The sequence below is a fragment of the Populus alba genome, chromosome 5 (assembly GCF_005239225.2).
Source record: "Populus alba chromosome 5, ASM523922v2, whole genome shotgun sequence".
Lineage (NCBI taxonomy): Eukaryota > Viridiplantae > Streptophyta > Magnoliopsida > Malpighiales > Salicaceae > Populus > Populus alba.
In genome coordinates, this window is record NC_133288.1 from 19,264,116 (window position 1) to 19,282,228 (window position 18,113).

Genomic DNA, 18,113 nt, shown 5'->3' on the forward strand with positions numbered 1-18,113 from the left:
ACTAATAAAATAAAATAAAACCCATAATATTAAATTATTGTTATGCCATGAGAAGAAGAGAAGGAAAAAAAAAATATTACAGGACTAACTCAAGGCTAATTTATAGTCTTCCGTGTAACCCATTAATCCTAGAAACTAAAGGAAATGTAGTTGCACATGTTGTTGTCAAGTTGTGGTAGGATTCTATACTAGATTTATGTTTTTTTTTTTTTCTTTTGAAAAGAAAGTAATTGGTGGTATAAGCCTTTTAGGATCCTTCTAATACTAAAGAATACAATTAAAGTTGCTGGAATAATCTTCTTACATAATTAGGAAGCTTTACCGCCACTCTGTTTTCCAAGTCAACTTAGATTTTTTTTTTTTATTGTGTTTTCTCCTCATCTTATGGATCAAATAAGATTGGACTTGACCCCTCTTGTACATTGATAAGATGTTTTAAGACTTTCTCTTGATGCTCTGATAGACCCCTCAAATCTAATATTGTCGAAATTTTTAAAATCAATGCATTTAATGTCTCTTTCGATGTCTTTATCTTGGATCAAGTCATTAGTCTATTTGAAACATGTAACAGGTCATTACTAGTGTTTGTGGACTAATTCACATTAGTTTTGATTATAATTGAATCTACAAAAGAAATTTTATTGTAATTTAATATATATTGAAAATAAAACATCCATACTAGAAAGATCAGCTTCCAGTTCTAGTATTTATTTAGTGTTAATAATTTTTTTTTCAATTTTTTTTTATATATTTTTCAACTTATTTTATTAAACATAAACATCATCTTACTGTTTCTCAATAAAAATAATTCATGATACTTGAAAATGCATGAATAATACCGACACCTTATTTTATTGTATTAAAAATTAATTTGAAATCTTATTCATTCGGTAGAATACTAGATGCATCTAAATATACGCATTGATATACTTCTTGCTGTATAAATAAATACTCTTGTAATAAGAAAAGAACAAAAGAGAGAAAGAAAAGTCTTACAAATGTATATAGGTGTGAATGGTTCTTAGCACCCAGTCAAACACAACGTAAAAAAGCAGCCTGAGAAAACATGCATCTATTCCTGCAGGCCTGGCATAGTACAGCATGCAGGTGACCTACTCTTACCGCAAAAAAACATAAAGATGACCTTAACGATTGGAACTGCGTGAGAGCCTGTCACAAAATGATGCTCAAGAATAATGTCCAGAATCAGACCGTTGCTTGTCCAATCCTGGACAATAAAGTCAAAAGTTGGGTTCCTCTGAATTCAAATTTAGTGGCCAGCTAGCCTTTGCACGATCATTCCTCTGATACTAACGGAAAAGAATACGAAACTTACGCGTAGAGCCGAAGGAATCTCGATAACCAGAACATTGGAAGAATCCAATTGCACGTTCATTCTTTAGCTATCATGCTGGATGAGTCGAAAAGAAGTGAAAAGGTGTTCTTGATCGATACCTTGAGCATAAACATGAAAGCCGATATCCCAGCTTTTGTGGTTAACTTGAATTTTACCAGGCTATGAAAACTCAACTTTGTGCTCCACGCTCGAGGGACGAGTCATCATAGCATGTTAAAAGGCACCGAGAGAATCAGGGATTCGGATGATCAAGTGTGGTGATCAGAAGGGATCAAGCAGTGGAGCATGCATCATTGTAACGCAGCTGGCAAAGCCTTAATTGAGAAGAGCAAAAGAAGCAGCGTTGCCTGCTCCCAACTTGGTTATTTACGGTTCGTTTTGATCAATGAAATCATTAAAAAAATAAAAGGAAAAGTGATCAAGAAATAATCATTCACCATCCCAAGATCTATATAACCAAGTGAACAACAAATTAAAAGAACCATAAATAATTATAATCACTATAATGAAAAAAGAAAGCCCATGGATCAGCAAACATCTGTACATCTCTCTCTCTCCTAAGTTACTATTGTTGCGGGATTGAAAGCACTCTCCCCATTGGTGTGTTTTGAAGGCAGTGTGGAACGACGCCAACACTCCACTATCAAGATAACCTAAACTGGATCCACTACCCCTCTTCCATGCAGGAAGAAAACAAACATCTAGGTTGTATATTATCGATGAGTTATTGAAATCTTTTAATTTAATGCATGAGAAGGCAATCCTTCTCCCTGGTCATGTTCGTCAATCCTATCCGTTAGTTGTCTCAGATAAACAGCTCTCTGGATCCACTAGCTTGTTTTCAGTTTCTGTTGAGTCCTTCATGGATTCGATTTCCATGCTAGTTGTACGACTCTTTCTGTTCCTCCGATCCTGCATAGGATTGTATGAGTCATAAATTCATGAGCTTTGTGATACTGTGATATCATGAACATGGTAAAAAAAAATGGAGTTTTTGAATCCTTCATCCCTAGATTGATATAATAGTCCATAAATGACAGGAAAACATCTGATTAATTTGAGAGAAGTTTCGGCAACAGAATAGGGAAAACAGCACATGCAGTTATGGTGAATTTCTCTCTGAAGTTTATGGTACTTTGGGTTTCATATAAAACAATTGCTTACATAGAAAATAGCCATTGCACTTGCTTGCGTTTGTTTTGTTAATTGAAATTCCAAACAGTAGACAATAAAATACTAGCATTTGGAAAATTGTATGTCTGGAAACATGGAAGAGTTGTCTTCAAATGTAAAACCAAATGGTCTTATCCATTATGTAAAAGTTACCCTCCTCATAATGCTTGCTTAAGGGTCTACGTTATCATAATCAATAAATGATTTTATAACTTTGTGTGAGAGGAATAACAAGACCTTCATAGACAGATTCATAATGGTGTCCAACACAAGCGTCCAACCTTGCACCATAAGGTCAGGTAATTTGCAGAATTAGCAAAAAGGGAAGGAGCTCAAGGTAAACAGTTTCCCAGGAGACCTATCCTTCTAGACAAAGCACTTTATAGGGATTGCCCGGGTAAAAAAAAACAATCATACCTCACGAGAAGGGTACTCATCAGCTTCAAGCATTCTTGCAACTTGAGTCATTCTAGGTCTCTTTTCTGCATCAGGATCGACACACCTAAGTGCAACCAAAAGAGCACGTTTTAAAGCACGCGTTGTTGGTTTAGCTTCAAGATTTGGATCCACAACTTCCTCAGATCTTCTTGTCCCAACCATCATTTTTAACCACTCAACAAGATTAACCTGGCATAAGCAATTGATGGGAGCTAAGCAAAAACTCTTGCACAAAAAAGATTTGAAGTACTTTTCAACAGGAGGCGCACACACACAAGGACAGTTTCAAGGAATTGTGAACTCAATGTAGATAAAAGAATATGTTACCTCATTAGCAGGTCTGCCATGGTCCACAGGGTCCCTTCCAGTAACTGATTCTAGTAGCAGGACTCCAAAGCTATAAATGTCACTCTTCTCATTCAACATGCCCGTATTAGCATATTCTGGTGCAACATAACTGAATTCCAAAAAAGAGACTCCTATCAAAAGATCCTCGCTGAGAGAAACATAGGCTATTGCAAAGGGAAGTAAAAATTAAACACATACCCAAATGTACCCATAACTCTGGTTGTGATATGACTCTCTCCAGAATCAAGGAGTTTGGCCAATCCAAAATCAGAGACCTTGGCATTAAACTCATTGTCAATCAAAATATTGCTTGATTTTATGTCTCGGTGAACAACCTTTGGTTCTATTGCTTCATGCAAATAAGCAAGCCTGCATCAGGTTTACAAAACAATTTCATCATCTTTGTATAGACATCCAGGGAAAAAAAATCAAATTCTATTCTGCATCATCTTTTAAAGAAGTTTATTTTACCACAACTAGATAATCACTTTAGATGAAATGAATAAAAAAACTGTCCAAACTAGGCCATTTAAGAGAGCTAGTTTTGATATATTAGACAAATGTGGTTTGAATAGAGCTAAGAACTTACGCCTTAGCAGTACCCAGAAGGACCTTCATGCGTGCCTCCCAAGTAAGCGTACCATGATGTTGCATTGCCCCATGCAGCCATTGTTCTAAGTTCCCATTATTCACATATTCATACACCAGCATCCTGAGCAGATAAAATTTGTATGAAAAAAAATCACACTCAAAGCTCAAGGATCAACAAAGCAATATTGGGGAAGAATTGTGAAGCACACACCACAGATATAGCTTCATGCACCCAGTAACAATGACATGACTAAAGTGAGTGGAAGACAGAATAATTAAATTAACAGGGGTAAATGCCTCATACCTGTGAACTCCTTCGATGCAGTAGCCAAGAAGCCGTACAAGATTCTTATGTCGAACATGACCAATAGCCTCCACTTCAACCCTAAATTCCTTCTCTGCCTGTCCCCTAAAACCTCCATTCCAAAATAAATTGTTAAATAACTAATAAAACAGATCATAGCATCACAAAAGTAAGAGATAGCATCTTCAAAGTGTCCTTACAGGTTGTTAAGAAGCTTCTTTACTGCTACCTCAGTTCCATTTATTAGTCTACCCTTGTAAACAACCCCATATCCACCCTCACCAAGCACATTCTCTGCTGCAAAACGATTTGTAGCAAACTCAAGATCCCTAAGTGTAAACCAGTGGCCCCATCCAAGGTGTGAAATTTCTGGCAAGCCAATTAAGGGAGAGGCCGTGACAAGTCCTGCATATGATAATGAAGATTGCTTCCGAACAGTCCCAGAGCTTCCTTCTTCCCCAGAATGTGAACTACAGGCCCTCTCGTTGTGATAAATCGAGCTGCTTTGGCTGGCAATGTCATGATCACTAGATTTGCTCATTCCCAAATGAGCTAGCATTTTATCTGAATTCTTGTCACTCGATATATCATTGATCGTGAGAAATGCACTTTCATGGTGATCATTGGGATTTTGAACCCCAACCCTGTCAATCTTAATATCTTTCGATACATTTGGTATTTTGGAATGGCAGTATTTGTCCACTGATCTCCTAGATTTCCTCTGAAATGTAACCCATGCAGATAAGACACAAAGAATCGAAATTATAAACACTCCTACAGATATTCCTATTAAAACCCATAGTTTCAAACCCAAAACTGATGTCTTCTTTGATAATTCAGCATTCAAACTCTCAGATGACATCCCTGGTTCTCCAGAAAACACAACAGTCTGAATTGCCGATCTTACTTTATACCAAGAGTTAAAAGATATCTACCTGCACTTTAAGATGACCAACCGATATCAAATTTTGAACTTCATAGATGAGCAAAATGTTAAACAAACACTTCCTAAATTTAACTACTGAAGCAACCTATTGATAAAAGAAAGCTTTATTTTCCTGATTCAACACTAAAACCTCAAGGGAAATAAAAGGTAAGGAAAATTAATCCACCGGAAATTGAGTAGAATAGATTCCTGGCTTCATCTACGCCTATTTAAAAGGAACCAAACAGAAAGAAATCAAACAAAAGAAGGGATAAGAAAGAATCCACAGGACATTTAAATAATTTCATTTGCATAACAATTGGCAGTTTCTTAAGCTTTGCAGTGCATCCAAACACCAAAGGCATTTGACAAATCGACAAAAACCCAGTTCCAGAAAAGTCTAAGAAAGAAAGAAAGCAAATTCAAAGTTCACTGAAAAAGCAATCCCAGACCCATAAGTCACAAGCAGTTAAATCACAAATCTCAAAACTACGAGAAAAGGAATAAGTTCTCAAAAGGCATCACTTACGATCCAAGTAAGAGACAGATAAAGAGAAATGTGAAACCTTCGAGAAACATTAAAAAAAATAGGCTAAGCATTTACCTTTGCAGTGATCTGAGTGTGAAAGCTAACCCCCTTGATCTTCTTCCTTGAGCACCCACAAAAGCAAAGAAAGGGCTTCTCTTTTTTTAGGCAAGTGAGACTCAATAAGCATAGATAGGCCAATGTAGACCTGAAATAACACAAATCACCCAAAACCCAGTAACCAAAAAAAGGCAGTAGTAGTTTAGAAGCACAGGTTGTGGCCTCCAGTGGGCCAAAACAGAAGAAGAAGAAGAAGAATTTTGTGAATGATAAAAAAAAGAAATGGCAAAGAAAGACAGACAAAAATCTAATCTTTCAAGGCAAAATGTGTAGAGAGAGGGGGTGGAAACATAAACGAGGGTGATTATTGGGTCTTACAAAAGATAAAATGGGTAAAAAATGGTTGGTGGGTCTTTGTGTGCATGTGGAGAGAAGATAGAGGGACCTTTCAGAAAGCTGGAAAGGAAACTTTGTTTGCAATGGAGGAAACCAGAGAGAGAGAGAGAGAGAGAGAGAGAGAGAGAGAAACAGTGAATGTAAAGCAAAAATGAAGTGAACAGAGGTGGCATTTATAACTAGGTGAAGAAAGAAAGAAAAAGATTACTAATGAGAGCCCAACAAAAGCTAAGGAGAAAAACAAACATGGAAGGGAAGGACACAGAGGAAAAAAAAAAAAGAAAAACAAAAGGGGGTCCACTCAACAGGAGGGAGCTCCAAATCTTAGCTTGTCCATGAGTTACTTTTACCAAATTGTCCTTATTCTTTTATATATATACATATATGTGTGTGAGTGTGTGTGTGAGCGTGTTTTTTTTTTTTTATCTTCCTTCCATGATGAATTTGATGATGAATAAAATTGTTTGTTATATGTCAAAAACTTAAAAAATTAAAAATTAGAAAAGAATTATAATAAATAATAGATAAATATTAATTTTCTTATAAAAACATCTATTTATATAGAAAAAACTAAAAAGCTATGATAATATTAAATATAAAAAATAAACCAGGAAATACATTTCTCTTTAAATAATAAAAACACTAGAAAAATATTATAATAAAAAATAAAATATTTTATTTTTCTAAAAAAACTCTACCATCATAACTATATGTCTACTATATATTTTCTGGGCTACATGATATGTATGGTATTTATTATATTTTATTATTTTAATTTTAACTCAATGATAGATTAGATTATAGTGAGATTTGTTTTAAAATCTGATTTAAATTGGTATGAAATATGCTAATTAATAGTAATATAAAAAAAGCATAGGTGTTATCTGCATCTTAATTAATGTTTGGTGTCAATGCTTAGCTTTTTTTAGGAAGGTCGTTTGGGGTTTTACTGTATCTATTTAAATAATGTTGCAACGGTTATTAAGGGCAATTATGGCAATATGCATACGACTAACCTAATACATTGGACTTCAAAAGAGCCTTTTGATATTAATAAATATTTAAATTAATTAGAGCTCGGAAGTAGAAAAGGCCACCCCAAAGTGGGGAGAGTCAAAGAGGCTTTGGCTCGAAGCATCATGGATGTCTCCCACAAATTCCACAACTTTGACTTAATTAACATGACCAATTGTAACCGTCTGATCACTATAAATCATGTGAAGCATGACTCCTCATGGTAAAGGGCAGCTCTAGTTAGATCCCTCTCTTCCATTTGCCACTTGCCTTGCTAAAAGCCTTGCACGTGCTTACGTGAATGGCACGTGGAAAAAACTCCTTTACCAGATAACAATGTGAAGTAATGATTATTGTTTTTTTTTTTATTCATTCAGAGACTAACTTTTCATAATCATCACAATAAAAAGCATATTAACATAGAAATAGAATTTAAAATTACCTCACAAAATACATATTCAACTAGCAATCTAACTCACGCTTCTAGCGAGTTAGATTTAAACATGTCATTCTTTTAATAGCACTAAAGTCAACATGGCTAAGCCTACCATGCCATGAACCATAACACTTTCTCATTTTACTTAGACTCTTATTTTTTATATATGTTTTATTAATTCAAGTAAGGAAAAAAAAAAGAATTGGAGAAATTTTATTTCATCAACAAATTCTAACACTACATATAATTAATGTTTTCCATTTACCAACACATCACGTGACATATTTTGAGCAATCATCCTCCATATTCCCAATTTGTCCCTTGTCATACTTTTAATATTTAATTCTTAATTAATTTCCTTTACCATAAAAAAAAAAAAAAAAAAAAAACATAATTGCCTCTTAAAAAAAAAAAAAATTGCTGGTTAGGATTACTAGGTAGTAAGTTTAGGTTTGAATTATACCATATCTAACTCTTAGGAGGCATTTGTTTTGTATAAATTCTTTATAAATAGAAAATAATTTATGAAAAAACAATCTTTGTGCCACGTAACCCCATTCCACACAAAAACCATGGACTTTGGTGGAACAAAAACCTCTAACGAGTGCAAAACACTGGGAAGATATCTTTGGTTTCTTAAGAAAGAAAAGCATCTCAGGGTCTGTTCATGCATGAAAAAAGCTCTGGATTTAAAATCATCAAAATTCAAGGGCTACCGGAACTCTTGATATAAAAAGGGAAGTGTTGTAAAAGTGGCTAAGAACACCAAGAACAAGGCCCCTCTATTCAATCGCATTTTCCAGGCTCCAGAATGCATCATTGGCAGAACAATTTTTTTCACACTCACTAAAGAATTAAGACCTGAAGAAGCCGAGTCTTGATCTTATTTTGTTTGGTATTAGGGTTTTTATTAACAAATTTCTTGGATTCCTCCAGCACGAGCACGTTCAGAATGCTGTCAGTCGCTTTATCTTTTCTATCCACAGACATTCCATTACCTACAGTCTCTCACCCATTATTTATTTGCTCCCGTAACGGACATAATCAAGCTCTGCCATGCTTTATATTACGAAATTTAAAATCTATAGATACATGCACTGGAAAAGAGTAGAATATCAGGGGGAAAGCACAGTGTTCTTAAGGAGACAGTGGAATTGAGGTGGTAGCATGGCAGGGCATTGGGAGGCAGGTAATTTATACACAGCTTTAGCTAGCCTCCTGCCACCAGGTTCAATGGCGTCGTATTTTAAATTTTAATCGCATGGCATTCCTAAACCAGAGCTCATTTATTTTGCCTACACAGACAGTCCTCTTGTTCTACATGAAAGCATGGTTTGTCGAGATGGTGATGATGATGGAGGGAGGTGCTAGTTGCAATGATGAGGAGAAGGAGATGGTTCTGGCTCTGGAATAATTCACGAGGTGTAAGAGAGTAATTTACTTGTTATTTTTTAAAGTTTTTATTACTTTAAAATATATTAAAATAATAATTTTTTATTTTTATAAAATTATTTTAAACATTAACAAATTACAACAATATAAAAACATTATTATTATTATTTTTCAAATTCTCATGGAACATCGTACACGTCGCATCTCTGTATCTGCCATTTTTACTTGCACCAGATTATGAAGCAAAGGAAAGAGGAAAAGAAGCGAGGCAGAGTGGTGCTTCTCGTTCGAAACATAGAGTTCTCAGTTAAAAATAAAGATTATGTTATATTATATCCAGCTTGTCCTCGTCCCCTACCAAATTGAAGCAATATTTCTAATAAGAAATCAATCAAACCTGAAAGTTATCACCAGTCTGCATACTATTTTACAGAAAGAAATCATCTGATTTTACCAACATTTTACCTGGTAATTGAGTTTGAAGGAGAAAGAGCATCGCCTGTCTCCGATAAATCACACCGAAGGTGTTCAGCATCTTCATAACAATTCTGTGGATTGGCATTGAAATCGTTCTGTAATATTTGAATGTCCTCCAACTCCTTCGTGACCTCTTTCATGGTTGGTCTTTTCTTCCTGTTTATGTTGAGGCATTTATAAGCAACTTTAGCAGCTGCCACGATTACCCCTTTCTGAGCCTGCAGCACAAGTTCTGCATCAATAACATCTCGAAGCCGATTCTCCTCCAAACAAAGCATGAAATATAAGATCAAACTTCCATCTTCTTCCGACCTCGTTGAAGAGTTTGGTTTTTGTCTGGTTAAGAGCTCAACAAGCACCACTCCATAGCTATAAACGTCACTCTTCTCGGTAAATTGGCTTACTGGAAGGATTCCGGGTCCAAGTACCCAAATGTGCCCTGCACCTGTGTGGTCACATGAGTTTGGTCTATTGCAACCGATTTAGAGATTCCGAAATCAGCAACTTTTGCTCGGTACTTATCATCTAAGAGCATGTTGGAAGACTTAATGTCACGATGGTAAATAGGCAGAAAGAGCTTCTGCAACTTCTATGGCAATCCTTAAACGCATATCCCACGTTAGCGGAGACGATCCTCGAGTTGATCGTGGAGATACTGGGAAAGGGTTCCATTATGGATGAGCTCATAGACCAGTAAAGGAACCTCGGTCTCCAAGCAACAACCTAATAACCTAACCACGTTCCTATGATTAATTTGTGAAAGAATTACAACTTCATTGATGAATTTTTCAAGTTTTCCTTCGCAAACAAATCCCGATTTCTTCACTGCTACAATCCTTCCATCTGCCAACATTCCTTTGTAAACAGTCCCTTGGCCTCCCTGATGGGGACACCGAATCGGAAATATTATTTATGCACGCACATGATCATAGACGATGGAGGATAGTCCAAACCATTGAGAAATTGGGCTTTAACTTATGTTTTGGGTTTAATTTATATGAACTTTTAGATGGGTTTTATTAATTTGGCTTTATTTGTTGGGCTTGATTTAATTAATGTTAAGTATTTTATTTAGTGGGCTATAAGCCCAACCGCTTATTCTAGTTAGGGTTTTAGTATAAATACCCTACTTTTCTAAATGTTAAGGGACTTTTGATGATTAATGAAAATTTGCAAGTTTTGCATCCATCCAATCCCCCTCTCTTTCTCTTCTCAAGCTTCTTTCTTTCTTCTCTAACTTCTTTCTTTCCCTAAAGCTTCTTTCTTTTCTTGCTTTAATTCTTTTTATTTGTTGTCCCGCGTCAAATTTGGTATCAGAGCACGGCTTTTAATTGTTCTTACAATTAATCGATCTATGTGTTACAACTAATCTGAAAAAAAAAAAAAAGTTATTGTTCATCGAAAAAAAAATTTACTGTTCATCCGCGACTAACTGGGTTTCCAGCAGCGGTGCCCCTGCCATCTGCGACGTCTCAGCCAGTCACAGAGGCACCCCTGCCATCAACGGCGCTTCTACCATCAGCGGCGCCTCCACCCGTCACAGCGACAAACCCACCACCGAGAAGACCTGCAAATCCACCGATCCACGCCGAGTTGCTACCTCCGACACAGACCAGCGGCAACCACCAGACTGACACCGCAGGAGACATCAGTGGATCTCCGGCCTCGGCAACACAAAACCACCCACAACAACCCACAGCGCCGCCCTTGTCTTCGGTTCCAAACCATCAGTCGCAACCATCGGTATACCTGCACATCAATCCCACAGAGCGATCGGCCATTCAACATCAGCGCCGGTCACAACCAACGATCAAAAGGACACGCCGATTCACTGCCTTAACAACCCGCGGCGCCGCTCCCACAACAGTTCCCTGTCTTCAGTTCCAAACTAGCAGCCGCAACCACCACAGGCACCACCACCTCTTCCCTTGCACCGCCAGACCCATCAGAACCAGCAGGCTTCGTGCGCCGCCTCCGACAACAACGACAACAGGTCACAGAAGCCAGCAACAACAAATCGCAGCAGCCAAGGAAGAAAGAAACATACGCTGAATTTTAATTAACCTAGACACGTCAGCTGCCACGTCATCAGGCTAACCACGTCAGCATCCTGGAGCCACGTCATCCGCCACGTCATCAATCTGGAACCACATCAGCAGTTCAGACAGCTACACCACTGTTCGCCATGTCAGCAGAATCGCCATGTCATCAATTATTGCCACATCAGTTGCTGCATAATCTACGGTCCATCCGCGATAAATTCCACAACTAAATCTTGGTCGGTAAATTACTCTACTCTTTGGTTTGTTGATTTTTACTTCTTTGGTATTGCACTTAGTATTCGAAATTATCATTAATATTTCTTTTTGTGCCAAAAAAAAAAAAATTCCCAAAAAAAAAAAAAAAAAATCCTCATCAGTATTTTTATTTGTTAATTATGTTCATCAACCTCTTTCATTAGTGATAGCTAATATCTTGTTCTATTTGATAATTATAAGTTCTCGTTTGTGACATCGTGTTTGATTAATCATTTACACAAAAAAAAAAAATCTAGTATTACATGCTTACAATTTTATTCGTGTAATTTGTTCTTGATTAATCTCCACATTTAAAAAAAAAATAGCTTTATTTTTGTATTGTGATTTTACATGCAAGAACCATTTGTGATCTCAATTCCATTTATAAGTTAGTATTGCATGCATTTGTGTCACGATCATCTAGTGTCTAAGCTCAAATTTACACTTACTGTAGACTCAACCTTTAGTGATACCCTGATGATCATTTCAAAGAAACTGCAAACTTAGGTGATCAACATGTTTAGAAGAATTGAGCCCCAAGAGAGTTTTCGAATAAGGTACTCAAAGACCAATAAATATCACAAGAATAATCATTATGGACAAGATCACTCTGAGCGACACCAATATGACCATCATTTAGGTTACTCTAAACATGATGACTTTGATGAGCGAGTCTTGAGTCCTAACAAAATAGAAGCCCCCACTTTTGACGGTCGTCATGACCCTTGGATATTTGATATGTGGATTCGTGATATGGATCAATTCTTTGAGTGGCATAACTTGTCTGATAATAGGAAAGTTAGATTTGCTAAGATGAAACTCATTGATGGAGCCAAAATTTATTGGAGAGATGTTGAGGATTGTTTAGAGATAAGAGGTAAACCTCCTATAACTGATTGGATCAAAATGAAACAAAAACTTCAGGAAAAGTACATACCCCAGTCTTATAGGAATAAACTCTTAGACCAATGGAACAATCTAAGACAAGGGAATAAGTCTATCAATGAGTATATAACGCAATTTAATGATTACATGATTAGATGTGCCATAAAAGAGAATGAAGCCATGACTTTGCGTAGATTTTGTAGAGGCTTAAATGATGATCTTAGAAGAGAAGTTGTATTTCAAGGTGTATCTACCCTTAACCAAGCTTATACCTTAGTTAAAGACTACAAGTTGGTCACAAAGAATCAGTGGAAGAATCATCAGGACTCTTCTAGTATCCCTACTAGGTCCCAATTCAGAAGTAATGATTCTTTGTTAGGTGCTTCACCCCATAGACCTAATCCTAATAGCGCCCAACTTTGTAAGAAAGATAGGGGTAAACGAGTTTTCAATGCAGTGTCTAAGGTGAGTTCAAAGGTTAAGTGTATTAATTGTTTAGGTTTTGGTCATATCTCTTTAGATTGCACCTCGAAACCCTTAGTCATCCAAAAACATAAGGATCTAGGTAAAGAAGAATATTGTAATGTTGAAGTGTATGAGCCTAATCTTGAGGATTTTAGTGACCTAGATGACGAGGATGTGCAAGAAGAGGGACTTAACACTATAAACCCACATGAGCTTGAGCTTGAGGTTAAGGAAGAGTCTGATATGTCTGCTTTAATGGTGGAGGAAATTTTAAAGAACTCTTCAGTGGAATCACCTATAGAGATAAGTATGGTATTAGAAGAGTCTGATATGTCTGCTTTAATGGTGGAGGAAATTTTAAGGAACTCTTCAGTGGAATCACCTATAGAGATAAGTATGGTATTAGAAGAGTCTCATGATATTAGTCCTCCTGAATTATCTGATTCCTCACCCCACATGCTTGGTGTCCAGCATATCATAAGTTTAGAGCAACATGTTGAGCTTCTTGACCCCTTACCACATGCACGTTATGAGGAAGATGAAGATAATCCTAGTTTACTTGATTGTGTCCATACCATATCTACACAAGTTTCAAACAATGTTTGTCTCATTCCACACCCTCAATCATTTAGTGTTCATAGTTACAAACTTGAGGAGCCGATAGAACACCTTCCCATATCTCCTCATGATAGGATGTCTAAGTTAACTGAGTCATTACAAGGTAGAGTTCATAATTTGCATATTGAGATCATGAAACAAATTCAAGCAAGTAATGAACAATACAAATTTCGAGTTGATTTTCTTAAATATCATGATGCACTTAATGTTGGAGATTATTTCATGATACAGATTAGACCTGAACGGTGTCCTTTGGAAACCGAGCATAAATTGCAAGTAAGTAGTGCTAGACCATTTAAAGTGTTGCAAATGATTGAATCAAATACTTATGTCATTAAATTGCCATTAAACTTTGATATTAGCTCTACTTTGAACATGAAAGACCTCAGTATTTATAAAATACAACCCATCCCTAATTCTCCTTTTGATACCCCTACCTCATTATCCATATCTTTGGCACAAAAGGAACATATTAATGCTACTTTGAATGCACAAGTTGTTTTTACCAGGGTTGGTGAACTTCAGCAAATCCCAGTATATGGACTTGAGGACCAGATTCAGACTATACTTCGATTATCAGAGGAACATCACAACAGCTTGATCCTTGTCATTGAGAGCATTATCGGAGCTGTCTTGACCTATACTCGACGGGGTCGAGTTCTTCCAACCCCGGGAGAATTGATGGGGACACCGAATCGGAAATATTATTTATGCACGCACATGATCATAGACGATGGAGGATAGTCCAAACCATTGAGAAATTGGGCTTTAACTTATGTTTTGGGTTTAATTTATATGAACTTTTAGATGGGTTTTATTAATTTGGCTTTATTTGTTGGGCTTGATTTAATTAATGTTAAGTATTTTATTTAGTGGGCTATAAGCCCAACCGCTTATTCTAGTTAGGGTTTTAGTATAAATACCCTACTTTTCTAAATGTTAAGGGACTTTTGATGATTAATGAAAATTTGCAAGTTTTGCATCCATCCAATCCCCCTCTCTTTCTCTTCTCAAGCTTCTTTCTTTCTTCTCTAACTTCTTTCTTTCCCTAAAGCTTCTTTCTTTTCTTGCTTTAATTCTTTTTATTTGTTGTCCCGCGTCACTCCCTGTCCAACCTTTCTATGCACACTAAAATGGTCGGTGGCCTTCTCTAGCTCGCTTGACCTAAACAGTTTGGCTGTGTTGACATTTACTTCACCTGAACATATATAATTGTTGCTGTAGCAGAAGACCACCATTTCTTTTAAAGAACTTTTCCTTCAATTTGAAGTTTTTTCTCTTCTTTTCTACTTTGTACAGCCACCCCAGTCCAATAATGCAAAACAGTAATGCAAAACTTGTGCCAACACCCAGTGATTTCAGAGGAATATTTTAATTAACAAAAAACAAAAACTTATAGCAATACATTGTTGGACACACTCACAATGTGGACGGCACCAATTGCAATTCTTTTCTCATTTCTATCCTTCAAAACAAAAAAAAAAGTTTTGTCGTTGGATATTTTTTTTTTATCGTGTAATGAAAAAATGTTTTTATTAGCTTACAATTCGTGATGCTGGGGGTGGCTATAACCCAGGCCGGCGTTTTCACGCCGCCCCAATGTGGTGAGCTTTCTCACACTCTGGCTCGTGGCACGAACCAAATATTGTTTTTAATTTGACTTTTAATTTTTTGAGAACTTTTTAATTTAGCCTTAAATTTCATCTGATGCACCAGATTCTTTAATTTAATTCAAAAATTCTTATCACCTGAGCCTGTGTAAAGGCCTAATCAGGAACGAAAAATGGAAGGAAAAAAGAAAAAGACAAATGACTCCACAGGTTAGCTTATTCTAGTTGTATCTATGATTACACTCTTAAATTTAATGAGTTAAACTGTATTAATTTAATATATTATTGTTTTTTCTAGATTTTTATAAAATTTTAGTTTTAAATATCTTTGTATCAATTTAATATATCATCGTATCAATTCAAAAACCCTAAATTTAATATATCTTTATTAATAACCCTAAATTTAATATATCTTTATTTAGTTGTAAATTGATACTTTCTAAATTTTTTATATATATAATATTTTTTTTCTTGACATTTAATACAATCATCTTCATTTGCATATTTTTTTGCCCATATGGTAGGTTAACTCATATTTATATAAGTAGAAAAAGCAAAACCATCTAATTTTATTTTTTTAAATTAAAATGTTGGTGGCTTGAAAATCTTTTTTGAGCAATATCAGATTTTAATCGGAGCAACTGATAAAGGCTTGGCATTGAACATGTCGTGAGATTTTTTTTGAATGGATTAAATGTTTTTTTTAATAAATATTAAAGAATAATATAAATCATATTTTGAAACCTCATCTAACAGTTTAAGCTTTTGAGTTGAGATGATTCTTTGACATTGTATCAGTGTCTTAATCATCAAACGATCAAGAATTCAAATATCATCATTTCTATTTATTTAATAAAAAAATCAAGCACAAGGTAATGTAGATAAGTGCAAAATTCAAGTTTAAAGGACTTTCACTTAAGAGGATATATTAGAAAATAATATAAATCATATTTTGAAATTTTACCTAACAACATAAATTTTTAGATTGAAATGGTTATTTTACAGCGAATACACTCTACTAAAACCTGTAATTTTTAGATTGAAATGGTTATTTTACAGCGAATACACTTTACTAAAACCTGTGATTCTTCAATAAATCAATTAAAGATTTGCTAACCATTCCAAAAATTTTGTTGCAAAAAAAAAAAAAAAATTGCTTGCCTTTTTTTATGCTATAATTGATTTTTAATCCAACCCGCAGCGGTGACATAAGACTAGAGAATAGTTACTTACTATGTTAACATAAAAAAACAAATATCTCAGGTGTTTTTTTTTCAATTTTAATCTTTAGTTTTTCCAAAAGAGTTATGTGAGGACTCAATCATGTTCCATTAGTTTCACAGCTAAGGTAAAACCAGGTTTCGTTAGAAGGATTTGAGACGGAGGGCCATACCTGTGAGGCCCACTGCAACTGGAGATTTTCCGAACACATGTCGATGGCAACCCCAGCTGCCAATCGCATTTCGGCAAATCGTGGGCTTTGGGCAAGCACCAGGGACATCGCCCTCATCAACGTCTAGCAAGGTGAAGGATCCAAGTCAAGTATCCTTCCCTCTCCTTCCTTTTCGGATTGAAGTCAAAATCAAGAGAAGGTGGAGTTTTACAGTGATACAAATACATACCTTGACATCCTTCAAGAAGGTAAGGTTGCAGAAACATTGAACTTTGGAGCTGTTGTTACTAGATGAGGCAGCATTGAGCATTGGACAGCTAAAGTCTTGCTGCTGTCCCTGCGATTTCTCTAGCAAAGGCAAATCAAATGTCCATCTATGTATCCAGCCACCATTCTAGCCCCGACAGGAACAGATTCCATTTTATTCAGAGCTTGCAGATGTGCAAAACTGGCTGGATTCCAAATTAATGTGTACACTGCTCGTTGTTGCACCGTTACAACCAGAAGAAGTAACTGGCAGATTGACATGAATTCCAATGTTTTCTATTGAAATGTTCAGCACCTCCAGATTAAGGCTTTCTGCAAAAGATTTTGGAGGGCTGAAAGTTCCATTGCAAACTATTTCCAACCATTTGTGGGAATAACAGCCTGGTCCTATTCCAAAAGGGAATGGAATGATGATTTCTCCACAGAAGGCTCGACAGTTTGGCTTGGCTAGAGATGGAGATCGTGCGGATGCTTTTATTGACCATATCAACAGAATGGCCAGAAGTACCAGTTGCATAATCATCTTGCTTCTTCTTCTTTGGAAATTCTGGAGATTCTCTCGCTTTTACATCGGAAAGGCTGGGATATCAATATAATCAGGCCAACAGGAAAACAAAAGGAGGCTTTCTGGAAGGGTTAACACTACATGAAAGAAACTTTGGAAAAATTCTATTTTATATGTAAAGAAAGTTAACTGCAATCCTATAATTGGTATTCAGGCAAAAAACGACGAACAATGACAATTCTTGTGCATTGTAAAAATCGATGATTCGCATGCCCCTCTGGTGGTCTGGCCTCTATACCAGGCCGAAAAAATAACAAAAAGGACAAAGCCTGCACCAATTTCTTGTCTTGAAGATTCCATTTTCTCTTCTCTTTTTGTAGGTGAACATCTCCCTTCTCCCAAGCAGAAGGGTCTGTACTTAACGGGAATTGCCTCTTTTTTTTCACGCACAGTCCTAACATTATCTCCATGATTGTGGCTTCTGAATCCTTGTATGCCTTTTTGACTACTAAGAGTTTCAATATCCCTTCCCGTTGTTGGATTTATAATAGGATTCCTTTGGAATTAACTCCAACTTCTTTTTCTACCACTTGAACAACCAAGAAAGATTAAATCTGATGATTCAATGTTTCAAGC

At 36.1% G+C, this 18,113-nt stretch overlaps 1 protein-coding gene and 1 pseudogene across 2 annotated transcripts; both read right to left on the minus strand.

Annotated features, from left to right (window-relative positions):
- Window positions 1-1,762: 1,762 nt before the first annotated feature.
- Window positions 1,763-6,349, minus strand: LOC118061751 (probable receptor-like protein kinase At2g42960). Of its 2 annotated transcripts, none has more exons than XM_035075303.2 (8): window positions 5,741-6,349; window positions 4,412-5,146; window positions 4,212-4,316; window positions 3,906-4,028; window positions 3,515-3,685; window positions 3,296-3,425; window positions 2,948-3,157; window positions 1,763-2,269 (listed from the first exon to the last, which is right to left on the minus strand). In XM_035075303.2, exons 2-8 carry the CDS (start codon window positions 5,071-5,073, stop codon window positions 2,147-2,149), a joined length of 1,524 nt encoding a protein of 507 aa, XP_034931194.1. In that variant the 5' UTR covers window positions 5,074-5,146; window positions 5,741-6,349; the 3' UTR covers window positions 1,763-2,146. The 2 variants fall into 2 exon arrangements, with proteins under 2 accessions (XP_034931194.1, XP_034931195.1); XM_035075304.2 differs by having other exon boundaries at window positions 4,412-5,151.
- A 2,332-nt stretch (window positions 6,350-8,681) lies between these two features.
- On the minus strand, window positions 8,682-11,641 carry LOC118062293 (wall-associated receptor kinase-like 1; annotated as a pseudogene).
- Window positions 11,642-18,113: the final 6,472 nt, after the last annotated feature.

Coding starts and splice junctions, on each gene's coding strand:
- LOC118061751 (XM_035075303.2), bottom strand. CDS start 5,073: ATGTCATCTGAGAGTTTGAATGCTGAATTATCAAAGAAGACATCAGTT. Junction 3,686..3,905: donor CTTCTGGGTACTGCTAAGGC/GTAAGTTCTTAG, acceptor AACCTGATGCAG/GCTTGCTTATTTGCATGAAG. Junction 3,426..3,514: donor AGAGTTATGGGTACATTTGG/GTATGTGTTTAA, acceptor TTTGGAATTCAG/TTATGTTGCACCAGAATATG.